General features: G+C 42.5%; 1 protein-coding gene across 1 annotated transcript in view; it reads left to right on the top strand.

Moving 5' to 3' along the window:
• Positions 1–17,312, top strand: part of LOC111835603 (NLR family CARD domain-containing protein 3-like) — a 29,672-nt gene extending 12,360 nt beyond the window's left edge. The window contains exons 7-12 of the mRNA XM_072710829.1: positions 4,600–4,773; positions 5,292–5,465; positions 5,901–6,074; positions 12,992–13,165; positions 13,280–13,326; positions 16,505–17,312. Of these exons, the coding sequence (XP_072566930.1) occupies positions 4,600–4,773; positions 5,292–5,465; positions 5,901–6,074; positions 12,992–13,165; positions 13,280–13,326; positions 16,505–17,025 (1,264 nt within the window). The 3' untranslated portion in view covers positions 17,026–17,312. The remainder of the gene's footprint in view (positions 1–4,599; positions 4,774–5,291; positions 5,466–5,900; positions 6,075–12,991; positions 13,166–13,279; positions 13,327–16,504) is intronic.
• Positions 17,313–17,686: the final 374 nt, after the last annotated feature.

Genomic DNA, 17,686 nt, shown 5'->3' with positions numbered 1-17,686 from the left:
GGGTGTCCGGTTTGGTGACCTCAGGATTAGGTCTCTGCTTTTTGCAGATGATGTGGTTCTGTTGGCCTCATCGGACCGTGACCTTCAGCTCTCGCTGGGACAGTTTGCAGCCGAGTGTGAAGTGGCTGGGATGAGGATCAGCACCTCCAAATCCTAGACCATGGTCCTCAGCCGGAAAAGGGTAGAATGCTCTCTCCGGGTCGGGGATGGGGTCCTCCCCCAAGTGGAGGAGTTTAAGTATCTCAGGGTCTTGTTCACAAGTGGGGAGATGATGGAGCGGGAGATCGACAGGCGGATCGGTGCGGCATCCGCAGTGATGTGGGCGCTGCATCGGTCTGTCATGATAAAGAAGGAGCTGAGTCAAAAGGCAAAGCTCTCGGTTTACCAGTCGATCTACGTTCCTACCTTCACCTATGGTCACGAGCTGTGGGTAGTGACCGAAAGAACGAGATCGCAAGTACAAGCGGCCGAAATGAGTTTCCTCCGCAGGCTGGGCTCTCCCTTAGAGATGGGTGAGGAGCTCTGTCATTCGGGAGGGACTCAGAGTATAGCCGCTGCTCCTCCGCATTGAGAGGAGCCAGATGAGGTGGCTCGGGCATCTGATTAGGATGCCTCCTGGACGCCTCCCTGGTGAGGTGTTCCGGGCATGTCTCACTGGGAGGAGGCCCCGGGGAAGACCCAGGACATGCTGGAGGGACTATGTCTCTCGGCTGGCCTGGGAACGCCTCGAGATTCCCCCAGAGGAGCTGGATGAAGTGGCCGGGGAGAGGGAAGTCTGGGTTTCCCTGCTGAGACTGCTGTCCCTGCGACCCGACCTCGGATAAGTGGGAGAAAATGGATGGATGGATGGTTTTTATTACTTATTTCTTTATGTTTATTATTATTATTACTTTATTTTTACTTGGATTTCTGGTTCAGTAGGAAGCTACCATCCTCCTCACGCTGTATATTTATTCCTAGGTAGTATGTCACATATCTAAGGTCTTTCATCTCAAAGTGTTGGTTTAGTACTGTAGTTAACTTTGCAATCTCTTCATTTCTTTTGTGAGTAATGATTAAGTCATCCACATAGAGTAATAGATGCATATATTCAGCATCTGTAGAGTACAAACATGGATCAGCTTTACTTCGCGTGAACCCTTCATCCTGCAGAACTTTATTCATTTTTAAATTCCATGCTCGAGCTGACTGTCCACACAAGGATTTTTGCAGTTTACACACAAGATGCTCTTCTCCATTTTTCACATACCCTTCAGGCTGTGTCATGTATATTTCTTCCTCAATGTCTCCATTCAGAAAAGCTGTCTTGATATCATGATGCTTCACAATAATTTTCCGTTGAGCCGCTACTGTCATTAGTGTTCTGAAAGTACTTTGTTTTGCAACAGGGGCAAAAGTATCATCATAATCTTCACCAAATTTTTGTGAGAACCCTTTTGCAACCAACCTTGCCTTATACCTACAGGTTTTGCCCTCTGAGTCACATTTGTCTTTAAAAATCCACTCACGTCCAATAGCACACTTACCTTGAGGTACAGTAACTCTGAAAGTGTCCATGTCTGGAGTTCAAAAAGCGATGTCATCTCTTCATCAGTAGCTCTAGTCCACAATTGCTTCTCATGGGCTGGCAGTTTTTGCATCTCTTCCCAGGAACCCGGCTCAGGCTGTGGTGCTGTGCCAGCCATGTAGGATAGTCGTTTTGCTGGGATACCTTTAGTGCTTCTGATGGATCTTCTGACTGAAGTTTCTTGCTGTTCACGTACTTCTTTTTCAGCACTTGGATTGTCAGTATTAATCTCTATTTCTGTGTCACTTTGTTCTTTGTCTTCCTGCATCACTGATGTGGATTTTCCCCACAGTTTGAACAGGTGCTGTCAGTTCCTGCATTTCTGAACACACAGAGGTTTCATCAATAATCACACTTTTGCTGACCGTTACCTTGTTTGTGTCTGGATGCAGAATTCTGTATCCCTTTTGGGACTCACTACAACCCACAAGGACACCTTCTTTTGCACAAGCATCCCACTTTGTGCGTTTTTCCTTTGGAATGTGCACATAGGCCTTGCTTCCAAAAATTTTGATGTGTCGCAAGTCAGGTTTCTTTCTACTCCACAGTTCATGTGGAGTTTTCTCCAAGCAAACGATTTTGGAGATAACATGCGGTCATAACTGCCTCTCCCCAGTATGTGGTTGGCATGTTAGCATCAAAGAGCATGCACTCTCACACAGCGTGCGATTCATTCTTTCCGCAACCTCGTTTTGTTCTGGGTTATAAGGTACCGTAGTTTGGAACATGATTCTGTGCTTTTGGAGAATGGCTTGTGTGATACCACTTGTATATTCTGTACCATTGTCTGTACGTAGCATTTGAACCAGATACTGCTGAAGTTGTACAAGTACTTCATCTTTGTTGTGCAACAGGTACAGTGTAGTATACCTGGAGTAATCATTGATGAAGGTGAGGAAATACTTTGTCTTTCCTGGAGTCAAGGTTTTTATTGGACCACAAAGATCTGAATGAATTAAGTCAAGAGATTTTCGAGCTCCGCTGTTGCTCTCCTTTGGAAAAGTTTTCCTTGTCATTTTTCCCTTAATATAACTGATACATTTCATTATTTGATCACACAAATTGATTTTTATACCCCCTGCATGGTCATCTTCAACCATCTTCTTTCTCATCATCTTCTTTATCGTGTCAGAACCTTTGTCATCGTCCTCTTTATCATTATTATTTCAGGACTTCTGTGCCCAAGACGTCTGTGCCAAGTGTAGATGCAGTTTGAATGTTTTTCTTTCTTGGCCGTATTCACCGCTTCACTGCAGTTCAGCTGATACAGGTCATCTGTGATTTTAGCCTTTGCAAGTAAGCAATCCCCTTTTGTGATGACACAACGGTCACCTTGGAATGTCACTACATTACCTTGTTTTGTGAGCTTCCTGACTGACAAAAGATTACTTTGAAGACTAGGCACATACAGCACATTTTTCACAAGTATCTTTCTGGTGACATTCTGGGAGATAGGACAGTAAAGAAAACCATCTCCTATTCCTTGTGTTGTCATTAACTGCCCACTAGCTGTAGTGATGCTCTCTGATTTGCTTTCATCAAGCTGAGTAAAGAAGCTTCTGTCATTGGTCATGTGACTCGTATCTCCTGAGTCACACACCATGCCTGCAAAGATGAGGTGCCACCGTTCAACCAAAGAACGTACTCAGTATCTGAAGTGACATCTGATTCCTCTTTAACACTCTTGGCCATGTGTGGTTTACCTTTCGTTGGCATTCTAGCTTTCCAGATTCTGCAATCTGCCTTTAAGTGACCTGGTTTCTTGCACACAAAACATTCACGTGTCTCTAGCTGCACATTGACATTTTTGTTTCTATTTTTCGTTTTTAAAGCAGACTCTGCACTGGAAGCACTTTCACTGTTCACGCTTTCTGTTTTGTGCTTGTACTCGTCCACAAGTTTGTCTTTAACGTATTCCAGCATCAGTTCATCATCTGGACGCGCATCAAGTGCCATGACTAGCACTTCATAACTTTCAGGCAGACCACTAAGCAACAGTGCCGCAACGTGAAAGTACTTCCTTTCCTCGCCTATACCTCTCAGCCGTTTAACCATTTCTAAGGTATGCCTTATATAATCCTGCATATGCTGGTCTTTCATTAGCTTTGTCTGGTATAGCTTTCTAATCAAGTACAGAGATTAGAAATCTCTTCCGTCATCCCTTTCTTTAATCAACAGAATCAATGCAGCCAAAATGAATATTCTCCCGAAATTTCTCTTTCTGTTCCAATGTCTCCCTTTATTTTTGCCAAAATGTTTTTTCAAGACAATAGATCAAACCATTTCCAGTTTCCTGTGGGCTGGCACACTTTTTTTTGTTTACTTTTTTTCACGTATCTGTTTTTTATACTTATTTACTTAAGTATTGCAACAACAAAAAAACAAAAACAAAATCATTGTTACTGATATTGATGGTCTGTTTAAATCACTGCTTAATAAACATATCAATAAAAATATTTAAAAAGGCCAGGTTTTAGCCTTGCATTACACCTATTATCTAATAACGGATTCGATTATTAAGTTATTATGACATACCTATGGTGGAATAGACCTCCACGATTAAAAGTGCGGGGAACAGACCCAATAACATGAACCCTAGGAGCTACATTAGCTCCTGGGGACGTTCACATCTCCTCCTTTCAGTGATACGTGTCCAGTGTAGGGACACCTGGCAGAATGATGGCTAAGGACTGCACTGGAAGCTCTGGTCTGACTCTTAAGGGAGGGTTCACGTCCGTCTTGCTGTCCATGTGTTCCTATATATTCCTGTATGTTCTGTGATTTTTGGCTGTAGTTTGTACTTAATATTTTTACCTCTAGTTTTGAGCTAAGATGCACTGACTCACAATTAGAGATCATATGACTGCAGCAAATTGCCAGGATGCACAGAACACTCTGCAGACTATAATTCATTTTGAAATGTAAGCTGTGATGCTAATTATATTGAAAACAAATGCTTATTGTAATGCTTTGTATTTAGTTAATGTGTAGGATCTGTATATGTCTGTGTCTTAAAATGTTTTCTTTTCCAGGCTGAACAGCTGTGAACTCATAGATAAACAATGTGAAGTGTTGACTTCAGCTCTAAGGTCAAACTCTTCACCCCTGAGAGAGCTGGACCTGAGTGACAATAACCTGAAAGATTCAGGAGTGAAGCTGCTCTCTGCTGGACTGGGGGATTCACACTGTAAACTGGGGATACTGAGGTCAGTATTACTGGGTATTCCACACTGTGAACTGCAGGTACTAAGGTCAGTATTACTGGGTAGAACTGGAGATACTAAGGTCAGTATTACTGGGTATTCCACACTGTGAACTGGAGATACCGAGGTCAGTATTACTGGGTATTCCACACTGTAAGCTGGAGATACAGAAGTCAGTATTACTGGGTATTCCACACTGTAAACTGCAGATATTGAGGACAGTATTACTGGGTATTACACACTGTACGCTGGAGATGCTGTGGTCAGTATTACTGGGTATTCCACACTGTAAACTGGAGATATTGAGGTCAGTATTACTGGGTATTCCACACTGTACGCTGGAGATACTGAGGTCAGTATTACTGGGTATTCCACACTATACAGAGGAGATAGTGAGTAATTAGCTAAGGGACACTAAACTGTAATTCTTGAAATATTTATTAGAGCAGTCACATTTATTTAATCCCTGTAAAGTTGAGGTGATATTATTTATTGGAGAGTTTCTGTCTCTCTCTCTGCAGGCTGTCAGGCTGTAGAGTCACAGAAGATGGCTGTTCTTCCCTGGCTTCAGCTCTGAGGTCAAACCCCTCACAACTGAGAGAGCTGGATCTGAGCTACAATCACCCAGGAGACTCAGGAATGAAGCTGCTCTCTGCTGTACTGGAGGTTCCCAGCTGTAAACTGGAGAAGCTGAAGTGAGTACAGAATATACATTTTACAAAAAACAGGACACCAAGAAAACCCACAATGCATTTCAGCAGTTACATAATAAACAAACACAAACAGCTTCTGTTTTCTTCTCCTACTTCCTTATATCCCACAATCTTATCAGCCCTCAATCCATGTTAGAAATAATTAAGCAGTGAAGCAGGAAACATCCATTCAACTATATAATCCATGCAAAACTTGGTTAGCAAAGTTAAAGGTACTGTTAGAATTAAACACTGATGATTTTAACATGTGTTATGGACAAAAATATAATGGAAACCAAAATCTGGATGATTGTTAAAATGATTTTTAGTGAATTAATTGTTTTCCAAAAATCCTTTATATCATGGCCCCTATTCTCCTCATTTGAATACAATGCTCCAGTGTAAAAAGTGGATTTAAATGTTAATTTTTTTTTTAAGGGTATACCGGTGTGAACTCACAGAGAAATGCTGTGAGGCACTGGTTTCAACTTTAAGATCGAACTCCTCACCTTTGAGAGAGCTGGACCTGAGTGACAATGACCTCCTGGATTCAGGAGTGAAGCTACTCTCTGCTGGACTGGGGGATTCACACTGTAAACTGGAGATACTGAGGTCAGTACTACTGGGTATTCCACACTGTAAACTGGAAATACTGAGGTCAGTACTACTGGGTATTCCACACTGTAAACTGGGGATACTGAGGTCAGTATTACTGGGCATTCCACACTGTAAACTGGGGATACTGAGGTCAGTATTACTGGGCATTCCACACTGTAAACTGGGGATACTGAGGTCAGTATTACTGGGCATTCCACACTGTAAACTGGGGATACTGAGGTCAGTATTACTGGGCATTCCACACTGTAAACTGGGGATACTGAGGTCAGTATTACTGGGCATTCCACGCTGTAAACTGGGGATACTGAGGTCAGTATTACTGGGTATTCCACACTGTAAACTGGGGATACTGAGGTCAGTATTACTGGGTATTCCACACTGTAAACTGGGGATACTGAGGTCAGTATTACTGGGTATTCCACACTGTAAACTGGGGATACTGAGGTCAGTATTACTGGGTATTCCACACTGTAAACTGGAGATACTGAGGTCAGTATTACTGGGTATTCCACACTGTAAACTGGAGATACTGAGGTCAGTATTACTGGGTATTCCACACTGTAAACTGGAGATACTGAGGTCAGTATTACTGGGTATTCCACACTGTAAACTGGAGATACTGAGGTCAGTATTACTGGGTATTCCACACTGTAAACTGGAGATACTGAGGTCAGTATTAGACTGCTGCCTGACCTCAGATCTGGGCTGAAACCATCAATTTATTTGTACTTTCACTGTAATTTAAGTTTCAAAACAGAATTCTAGTTGTTTCAGGCAGTGGGCAGTTTTATTGCAGTGTGGTATGAGTTTAAGGACATACAGGCAGCGATGGGTGACTGGACTGAAGCCTCAGCATCCTCATTCCGAGTTGGCGTCTCTGTGTGTGAGAGACGGGAGGCGTGAGGGAGACACCGCTGTCTGTTCCCAGGGGAGGTGGGAGGAGAGAAAACAGAGCAAAAAGAGCGGAAGGCAGGGTAGAGTGCAGCGATATCACGATATCAGATTTTCACTACACGATTTTCGTGGCCAAAAGATTTCCCAGTAATGATAATACAAAATTATTATTAAGATACCAAAACCAATCAGATTTATATTTAAATTTGTTTATTGTGTGTCTTCTTTTTTGGCAAAGGAGTTACATTCCAAGTACAAGTGCAGTGAGGTGGAGAGTCTGTAACCATGACTGCATAAAAGCACATGTAAAGAACAATTACCCCCTCTAGTGGATGCTGGGAGGATAACCAGGGCTAAAGCCCCCCGATATTTTGTATCAACACTGTTCCATTTTTATCCAGGTTACCTCTGTGTTTGCACCTCTCCAATGCTCACTCAATCTGGCCATTTCAAATGCAAGGTTATACAGCCTACCATTAGAGAGGCCTAAGCCTCCTATGTCTCTGGATGACCTAATTTCCTTGGTATTAATTCTTGGTCTTTTCTTTTCCCAAAGAAAAGTTTTAATGGTTTTGTCAAAATTCTTAAGCAATATTGGTGACGTATCAACCGGTAGCATTATAGAAACATAACTGAACTGTGAGGCAACCACCTGGATGCACACCTTTAATTCTCGTCTCTGTTCTAATTGTTAAAGCTAATGGTTCTAGGGCTATCGTGAACAATAGGGGAGAGAGGGAGCATCCCTGTCTTGTTCCACTTTACAGGCCAAAAAAATTAGATATCACCCCATTTGTCAGAACAGCTGCTCTTGCATTGGAATAGAGCACTTTTACCCAGTGGCAAAAACCAGGCCCAAACGCAAATTTAAGAAGGGGAACCCCATTCTACACAGTCAAAGACCTTCTCAGCATTCAGCGAGAGGGCCGCAACTGGTATAGGATCTGTGCGATTTGTATGTATAAGATGTATTGTCAACTGATGACCGATGTTTGATAAAACCCACTTGGTCACCATTTATGATGCCTGGTAGCACCTTCTCCAATCGCGACGCCAGTGTCTTTGTCAGTATTATACAGTCTAACCCCCAGCAGGCTTACCGGTCTAAAGTTAGATGGGTGTGATGTGTCTCTGTCTTTTTCAGGGATAGGAGTAATTAAGGCATCATTACATGTGTTAAGTAAAGAACCTATTGTGAATGCTTCCAAATATACCTTATGTAAAATGGGAGTCAATATGTCAATATATTTTTTATAATATTCAATCAGGAAGCCATCCAGCCCAGGTGACTCTTTTATGGATAGAATTGTGTTTCTCATCTGATCCTCTGTTATAGGAGCATCCAGCCTTGCTCTTTGCTCCTCTGAGATAGTGGGTAGTTGGAGGTGTGAGAAAAACTTCTCTACCTCTTCTGTGGTAGGTGTGCAGTCAGATGTAGAAATCTTTGTGCAGATCTTTGTAGAAATTTTCAAATACCTTATTAATTTCTTTCCATGATGTAACTGCTCCACTTCCCATCTTAATCATTGGAATATTGTTAGAAATATCCTGATGTTTCAGTTGCCTGGCTAATAATCTGCCACTTTTTTCCCCACCTTCATAAAAGTTTCAGCCTAAATAATTTCAGTCCAAATAAGGCATATTCTGCTTTTTTGTTATATATCTCGTGTAACGGATATTTACGATCACAGATAGTTTGGTGTAGCTTCTCAGTGGTATGTGTTGCAAAATCTTTTTCCAAGTTACACATCTCCTTTTCTAAATTTGCCACTTTCATGGCGTTCACTTTCCACCAGACTCAGGTCCTCTGCTAACACATGTATTGTGGTCCTATCCCTAGGTATATGTTTACTACTAGACCTACTCTTATCAATCATCCCATCCATCACTTGATTAAAATCTCCTGCCAAAATAACCTGACCTTCCACATCTCCCACCCGTGTATTGATCTCATGGAAAAAACAGGGTCTCCCTTATTGGGAGAGCATATATTGCATAATATCGTTCTAAGTCTATTCATTAAGGCTTCAATACACATAACTGCCTTCTTTGTCCTTTCTTTGCTTTAACATAACAAAGCTTAGATTCTTGTTTATTTGTATCATCACACCATTTCATTTACTTGAGTAGGAACTATGAAGAACATTCCCTACCTAATCCTTTTGAAATTTATCTGCCTCCTCATCCTCCATTATGTGAGATTCTTGGATAAATGCTGTGTCTGTTTTTGGATTTCAGATATGCTAAGACCTTCCTCCTTTTAATTTGGTTGCCACATCCATTTATGGTCCATGATACTATATTGATGTACCTGCTAGCCACCATCCACAATCATACAAGTAATCTGTGGTTTCGGTTGTAAGTCACCTTTCATAGTTTTAACCAAAGAAAAGTGGGACAGTAAATTACAACAATCCTTACAACATTCATTATATCTACTCAATGCTGTCGTGAAACAACAATCAAACCAGAACGAATAGAACAGAAAGAACCTCCCCTCCTTCGGAGCAGCATCGAACATTCTGCTGCTCAGTAACGTTACTCCTCCCCTTACTGACTGATTTCACCCTCGACTGTTTTACTCGGTCCGTGAGGCGCGTTGCTATTGGCAACCCAGCTTCAGCCCCGACAGAACCCATCATAAAAGTTACCTGATTTTCATAGTTTCAGACACTTCAAACATCCATTGCAGAACCCGTGGTCTTCTATTTATCGCTCTGAATGAAACCCTCTGCTTCCTTACAATCTTTGAATGATTTCTTTTGCCCTTTCCATGTGAAAGCGTGGTATACCAATCGGTGCTTCACATTCAGCTCCTGTAGGCGTCTTTTCACCGGCGTGAACCCTTTCCTCTTCTCTGCCAGCTCCCTTGTCAGATCCTCAAAGAAGGACAGCTGACAGTCCTCACAGTCAATCCCACGTTTCTCCTTGGACACTTGTAACACTCTGTCTCGGGCTGTTAAGTGCAGGAAGCCAATCAAAATGGTCCTCGGTGGCTTGTCTGGTCCGGGCCCCGGAGCCATAGAGCGATGTGCACGTTCAACCTCACATTCCTGGCCGGTGAGGCCAAGCCCCTCCGATATGAATCTTTCCACATACTGCATCACTTTGCCCGTCTGCTCTTTGTTTTCTTTCAGTCCCACCAGCCTTATGTTACTTCTCCTGCTCTGGTTTTCAAGGTCTTCCACTCGTGTCCATAGAGTCTCTAACTTCTTCTCTACATCTTTCTCCATTCGAGCTTTACGTCCTCCATATCCCGTATCTGTTGTTCTATTTCTCCAACCCTTACTTGCATTTTGTCCACTGCGTCTTTCAGCTCTTTTGTTGTATCTTTAATCGTGACAGCGTCCACCGCCACCACCTGCAGCGTTGCATTCATGTTCCTTATCTCCTCCATCGCTTTGTTATCGCTCGTACTTTCAGTCGGCTCGTCGCTGTCGGCCATGTTGTTTCTTGTTAAGGGCTTGCTTCACTTGCTCATGCTTGGAAAAAGTTTGCTTTGGCACTGCTTGACATTTCACCGCTAATTAACACTATAGACAGTAAAGTATTTAACTGCGATATAATGCACCGAGTTTACCCTAAAAATGAAGTGTGTGTTACCAAATAATGATATTAATCGATGGTCTGTCAGGAGCTCTCCAAGTGTGCTGCTGTCCTTCTCGGCGGTCCCACGTTACTCCATGCTGAGCAATATTGACTAAATTAAATAATCTACGTATGTTGTCTGAGACATGTCTTGTCTTGATGAAGTCTGTCTGATCAGGATGTATTATAGTAGGAATGACTGTCTCTAACCGAGTGGCGAGAGCTTCTGTAATGATTTTCAAGTCTGTATTCATTAGTGAGAGTGGCAGGTAACTGGAGGGCTGTGTTGGGTCTTTATCAGGTTTCAATAACACTGTAATGGCTGGTAACTGGAGGGCTGTGTTGGGTCTTTATCAGGTTTTAATAACACTGTAATGGCTGGTAACTGGAGGGCTGTGTTGGGTCTTTATCAGGTTTCAATAACACTGTAATGGCCGGTAACTGGAGGGCTGTGTTGGGTCTTTATCAGGTTTCAATAACACTGTAATGGCTGGTAACTGGAGGGCTGTGTTGGGTCTTTATCAGGTCTCAATAACACTGTAATGACCGGTAACTGGGGGGCTGTGTTGGGCCTTTATCAGGTCTCAATAACACTGTAATGGCCGGTAACTGGGGGGCTGTGTTGGGTCTTTATCAGGTCTCAATAACACTGTAATGGCCGGTAACTGGGGGGCTGTGTTGGGTCTTTATCAGGTTTCAATAACACTGTAATGGCCGGTAACTGGGGGGCTGTGTTGGGTCTTTATCAGGTTTCAATAACACTGTAATGGCCGGTAACTGGGGGGCTGTGTTGGGTCTTTATCAGGTTTCAATAACACTGTAATGGCCGGTAACTGGAGGGCTGTGTTGGGTCTTTATCAGGTTTCAATAACACTGTAATGGCCGGTAACTGGGGGGCTGTGTTGGGTCTTTATCAGGTTTCAATAACACTGTAATGGCCGGTAACTGGAGGGCTGTGTTGGGTCTTTATCAGGTTTCAATAACACTGTAATGGCCGGTAACTGGAGGGCTGTGTTGGGTCTTTATCAGGTTTCAATAACACTGTAATGGCCGGTAACTGGAGGGCTGTGTTGGGTCTTTATCAGGTTTCAATAACACTGTAATGGCCGGTAACTGGAGGGCTGTGTTGGGTCTTTATCAGGTTTCAATAACACTGTAATGGCCGGTAACTGGGGGGCTGTGTTGGGCCTTTATCAGGTTTCAATAACACTGTAATGGCCGGTAACTGGAGGGCTGTGTTGGGTCTTTATCAGGTTTCAATAACACTGTAATGGCCGGTAACTGGGGGGCTGTGTTGGGTCTTTATCAGGTTTCAATAACACTGTAATGGCCGGTAACTGGGGGGCTGTGTTGGGCCTTTATCAGGTTTCAATAACACTGTAATGGCCGGTAACTGGGGGGCTGTGTTGGGTCTTTATCAGGTTTCAATAACACTGTAATGGCCGGTAACTGGGGGGCTGTGTTGGGTCTTTATCAGGTTTCAATAACACTGTAATGGCCGGTAACTGGAGGGCTGTGTTGGGTCTTTATCAGGTTTCAATAACACTGTAATGGCTGGTAACTGGAGGGTTGTGTTGGGTCTTTATCAGGTTTCAATAACACTGTAATGACCGGTAACTGGGGGGCTGTGTTGGGCCTTTATCAGGTCTCAATAACACTGTAATGACCGGTAACTGGGGGGCTGTGTTGGGCCTTTATCAGGTTTCAATAACACTGTAATGGCTGGTAACTGGAGGGCTGTGTTGGATCTTTATCAGGTTTCAATAACACTGTAATGGCCGGTAACTGGAGGGCTGTGTTGGGTCTTTATCAGGTCTCAATAACACTGCAATGGCTGGTAACTGGAGGGCTGTGTTGGGTCTTTATCAGGTTTCAATAACACTGTAATGACCGGTAACTGGAGGGCTGTGTTGGGCCTTTATCAGGTTTCAATAACACTGTAATGACCGGTAACTGGAGGGTTGTGTTGGATGTTTGTCAGGTTTCAATGACACTGAAATGGCTGCTGTGCTCATATGTGATAGGATTTGTGATGTATGTTCAATTTCTCTATCTGTCTATTGAAGAGTGGAGATAATACATCCCAAAAATGATTATATATTTCTGCAGGTTAACCATCTGGTCTGGGTGATTGGTTGTCACACATTTGATTGAGGACCTTATGGAGTTATTCTGATGTTAATGGTGCATCAAGGGCATATGCCATTTCATTGGTTAATATGAGTAAGTCTAGATTATTTAAAATGATTCTATATCAACTGGATTTGGTCCTTGCTCTGATGAGTATTCTTATAAAGTATTCGGAAAGTGTTGTTAATTTCACGTGATTATTGAAATACTTACTACAGCAGTCACTTTTACTTAAAAGTAGTGTTTGTAATTGTGAGGTGATCTTATTTATTGGGGAGTCTTTGCCTGTCTCTCTGCAGGCTGTCAGGCTGTAGAGTCACAGAAGAAGGCTGTTCATCACTGGCTTCAGCTCTGAGGTCAAACCCCTCACACCTGAGAGAGCTGGACCTGAGCTACAATCACCCAGGAGACTCAGGAGTGAAGCTGCTCTCTGCTGTACTGGAGGATCCCAGCTGTAAACTGGAGAAGCTGAAGTGAGTACAGAGTGTGAGTCTGACACGCTACAGATATTTATGCATGTATGTGAAGAAGAGGCACCAATAAATAAATGGATACAGCAGCACTATGTCATTCTGCTTCTCCTATAGTGTGGACCATGGTGGAGAGTGCAGGACCAGACCAGGCTTACAGAAATGTAAGTGTGTTTGCATGTTTTTTTTTAATAATGCCATTAATACTATGTTATGGTTGTATTCACACAATTATTGTGATGAGTGTGGCTTTTTGCATTGTATGTAGATGGATTTCCATGTTTGTGTTTAGGTGAGTTTCTGTGTGTCATTTTAGACAACATCCAAATGAGAAAAATAAAACATCAAAATCATCACCAAAAACACAATCAATTCATTTAATTGTTTAAAAAAATATTTTTTACAAATGCTTTATAGCTGCTCATATTGTCTTTGTGTTTGTGTGGGAGTGTAAAATGGTTAAAATATATTCTGATGTAGTTGTACATCTTTAATTTCACAAAAAAGAATCCTTTTTGCGCATGCCGTGAGTGTATGTGTTTTCTGTGTGAGATTCGTTAGTATTGTCCTAAGACGGCACCCGTAGGCAGTGACACCGGACTCTCTCCTCAAGTGCGAAATGTGAATTTCCATTTTTACAGTAGACCCACTGCGTCTTTCAGTTCTTTTGTTGTATCTTTAATCGTGACAGCGTCCACCGCCACCACCTGCAGCGTTGCATTCATGTTCCTTATCTCCTCCATTGCTTTGTTATCGCTCGTACTTTCATTCGGCTCGCCCCTGTCAGCCATGTTGTTTCTCCTTAAGGGCTTGCTTCACTTGCTCATGCTTGGAAAAAGTTTGCTTTGGCACTGCTTGACATTTCACCGCTAATTAACACTATAGATAGTAAAGTATTTAACTGCGATACAATGCACCGAGTTTACCCTAAAAATTAAGTGTGTGTTACCAAATAATGATATTAATCGATGGTCTATCATGAGCTCTCCAAGTGTGCTGCTGCCCTTCTCGGCGGTCCCACGTTACTCCATGCTGAGCAATATTGACTAAATTAAATAATCTACGTATGTTGTCTGAGACATGTCTTGTCTTGATGAAGTCTGTCTGATCAGGATGTATTATAGTAGGAATGACTGTCTCTAACCGAGTGGCGAGAGCTTCTGTAATGATTTTCAAGTCTGTATTCATTAGTGAGAGTGGCAGGTAACTGAAGGGCTGTGTTGGGTCTTTATCAGGTTTCAATAACACTGTAATGACCGGTAACTGGGGGGCTGTGTTGGGTCTTTATCAGGTTTCAATAACACTGTAATGACCGGTAACTGGGGGGCTGTGTTGGGTCTTTATCAGGTTTCAATAACACTGTAATGGCCGGTAACTGGAGGGCTGTGTTGGGCCTTTATCAGGTCTCAATAACACTGCAATGGCTGGTAACTGGAGGTGAATTTACATGAATTTACATTTTTACAGGGTAGTTCTGGAACACTCCTTAATATTCATGAGAGAATATTCCTGATTGGCCACTGAATGCCTTAAACCAGGGGTGTCCAAATCCAGTCCTGGAGGGCCAGAGCCCTGCACATTTTTGGGTTTCCCCTCATTTAACACACCCGATTCAACTGCTTGTGCTAATTACAACACAACCCTTGAGCTGAATCATTTATGGTGGAACAGGGAAAGAACTAAGCTACACAGGGCTCCCAGGACTGGATTTGGACACCCAAGGAAAAAAGTGTCCTTCAATTGTAGGTTATTTGTCTTTGGAGGAAATAAGACATCTTACAATTTAGATTTTTTCAAATTTATATTTGAATTTATATTTTTAATTTCACAGCATGCCCTCTTTAGGGTACAGCAGGAATAAATATGTTTCCTTACATCAGTGAAAAGATAGATGCAAAAACAAAATGTCCACTACAATGGACATAAATGAATGGGTGGGGTTTTAGGAGGATATGCCATGAGGTAGCAAACTGTGCTTAATAAAACAAAACAAAGAACACTGGACACGATATCAGGAATCAAATGTTTATTTTTCTCAGATAAAAGATAAAAAAAAAAAAAACGAAACAAAACAAAAAAATAAGAACATCTAATTTAAATAACTCCTGTGTATTATGATAAACTTGTCTTGCCTTGCCATAAGGAGACCGAGAAACGTTCTCCTCAAGACCACACGAACAACTAAAAACTATATGCTGGACACTAAGACATTCACAAGATAACTCCATGAAAAGCTGTGTAATAGTAGAAATGTGTCTATTTTACCGTAACGATGGCTAGTAGTTGCCCTAAAAAAATCCACTCCAATCGGAGAAAAAAGTTACTAACGCACTACATCAACGCATTACATTGCAATAATGTATGGCATGAAATAAATAAACTAGTAACTATATAATTCAGTAATACAAATAATAAACCATAACATACCGTTCATACTGGCCTCAAGATTCAAGAACTAAAGCGCTTGATTCCCCTGCACTTCCTGTTGTGGCTGAGCGTGCACATGACGTCAGTGGCTAAGCGTGGAGTGGCTGAGAGTGCACGTTCTGAGCGGCTGCAGCCAGGCCCTTTTGGAAAAAACAAGCAGCACATGTCGACGTTCACTGGCCAATCAGGTAGTGACCATCTCATAAATATTAATTAGCCAGCCAATCGTGTAGGGCTTCGCTTATGAATATTAATAAGATTTCCCTAACCACTAGTGATGCGTGGGTTGGGTATTTTTCTAACCCGCGGGTCCCGCTTTTATGAAATTATTTGGCCCGCCCCGCAAATAAAGTGACAATTTCTTTACCCGCCCCAACCCGACCCACGGGTTACGAGACGACCCACGCATCACTACTAACCACGGTGCTAAAAGAAATTTGCACCCGGGAGACACTGGATGTGCGGCGGAAAATATCGAATTTCATTTCGGCGCCCATGTTAGATTAGAGCGGCCACGCGTCTGCGCGAGATTCCGCCCCGCTTGACACCGCAGTGTTTCTCCCGGATCAGTAGATACAGTATGACACGCTTCACGGAAATAAGCCGGTGCATGTGAAATTAATTCAGAGCGGCTTTGCTGTGACTAAAGACCGTGTTTTGTGGTAAATATGCTTGTGATGAATGTGCCTGATGAATGTCGCTGCTTTGTAATTTTATTTACCCGTAATTAAGCTGTTAGTTTAGCTCGCGCAGCATTTTGGCGGCTCTTCCTGCCGGCGTCCGACCTTTCCTGAGCTATTTCATAAACTTCAGTTCCCGCTTCGTTCAGGGAAGCTGTGCTTTTTTTATATATGGTACAGGAACATAAAGTACAGGCTGCCTGATGGTATTAATAATTCTTCCTCCTGCCTACAGACTCCTGCCACTTGATGCTGGACCCCAAAACAGCAAACAGATACCTGTCTCTGTCAGGGGGGGACAGGAAGGTGACATGGGGGGAAGAGGAGCAGCCATATCCTGATCATCCAGAGAGATTTGAATATGACCCCCAAGTTCTGTGCGGAGAGAGTCTGACTGGCCGCTGTTACTGGGAGGCTGAGTGGGATGGAGATCGAGCCCTGATAGCAGTGACTTATAAAGGAATCAGGAGGAAAGGAGGGAAGGACTGTGTGCTTGGTTACAATGACAAGTCATGGAGTCTGTACTGTAATCCTGACAGTTACTCTGTCCGGCACAATAATAAACAGACTCACATACCCATAGAGCGCTCAGGCTTCCGCAGAGTAGGAGTGTATCTGGACTGGGGGGCTGGTGCTCTGTCCTTCTACAGAGTCTCCTCTGATGGTCTGACCCCCCTGCACAGATTCACCTCCTCATTCACTGAGCCCCTCTATCCAGGGTTCAGGGTTTATAGTGACTCCTCAGTGTCGCTGTGACGTCTTGCTGGTTCTCCTGGCAAAAAGGTAAAATCTCTGCTTTTTAACCTTTATAATCCTTTTTACTCTGAAATGTATGTTTAACTAAAATAAATGCCTGTGTTCAGCGAGTTGAATAAACAAGAAAAATATAATTTTATGGTTTTTCTCTCTGACTAAAATGTAACTAATCCTGATGAGTGGGGGGGGCTTTCCCCCTCCCCTGTATATGTACATTTTTATATATTTATGCCTATTTACGGTACTTCCTAACCTGTACACTGACAATAAAGGCTTTCTGTTCTGTCCTATTAATGTCCTGCTTCAGCATCACCCAAAGCATAACTGAGTAACATAATGAAACCACAGTCTGGTGGATTAAGTTAAATTCACTTTACTGCTGCAGCTGAACATAACGAACACAATGACACTCAATCAGTGTATATAATAACCATTTAACTGGAGACATAACAGGATGTTAGGAAGGCTAACTTCAATTGTATGAGATTAAAACTAGAAACCGTGAACTGGATGGAGTTAAATAACAAAACTGTTGAAGAGGCATGGGAATTTTTTAAAAGCACATTATTGCAAGTACAAGAGGACTTCATACCTGTTTCTAGCAAGAATAAATCTAGGAAATTGCAACCTAGGTGGTTTAATAGGGACATAAAGTATAAAG

The sequence above is a fragment of the Paramormyrops kingsleyae genome, chromosome 4 (assembly GCF_048594095.1).
Source record: "Paramormyrops kingsleyae isolate MSU_618 chromosome 4, PKINGS_0.4, whole genome shotgun sequence".
In the NCBI taxonomy this organism is placed as follows: Eukaryota; Metazoa; Chordata; class Actinopteri; order Osteoglossiformes; family Mormyridae; genus Paramormyrops; species Paramormyrops kingsleyae.
This window is presented reverse-complemented; position numbering and strand designations above follow the sequence as displayed.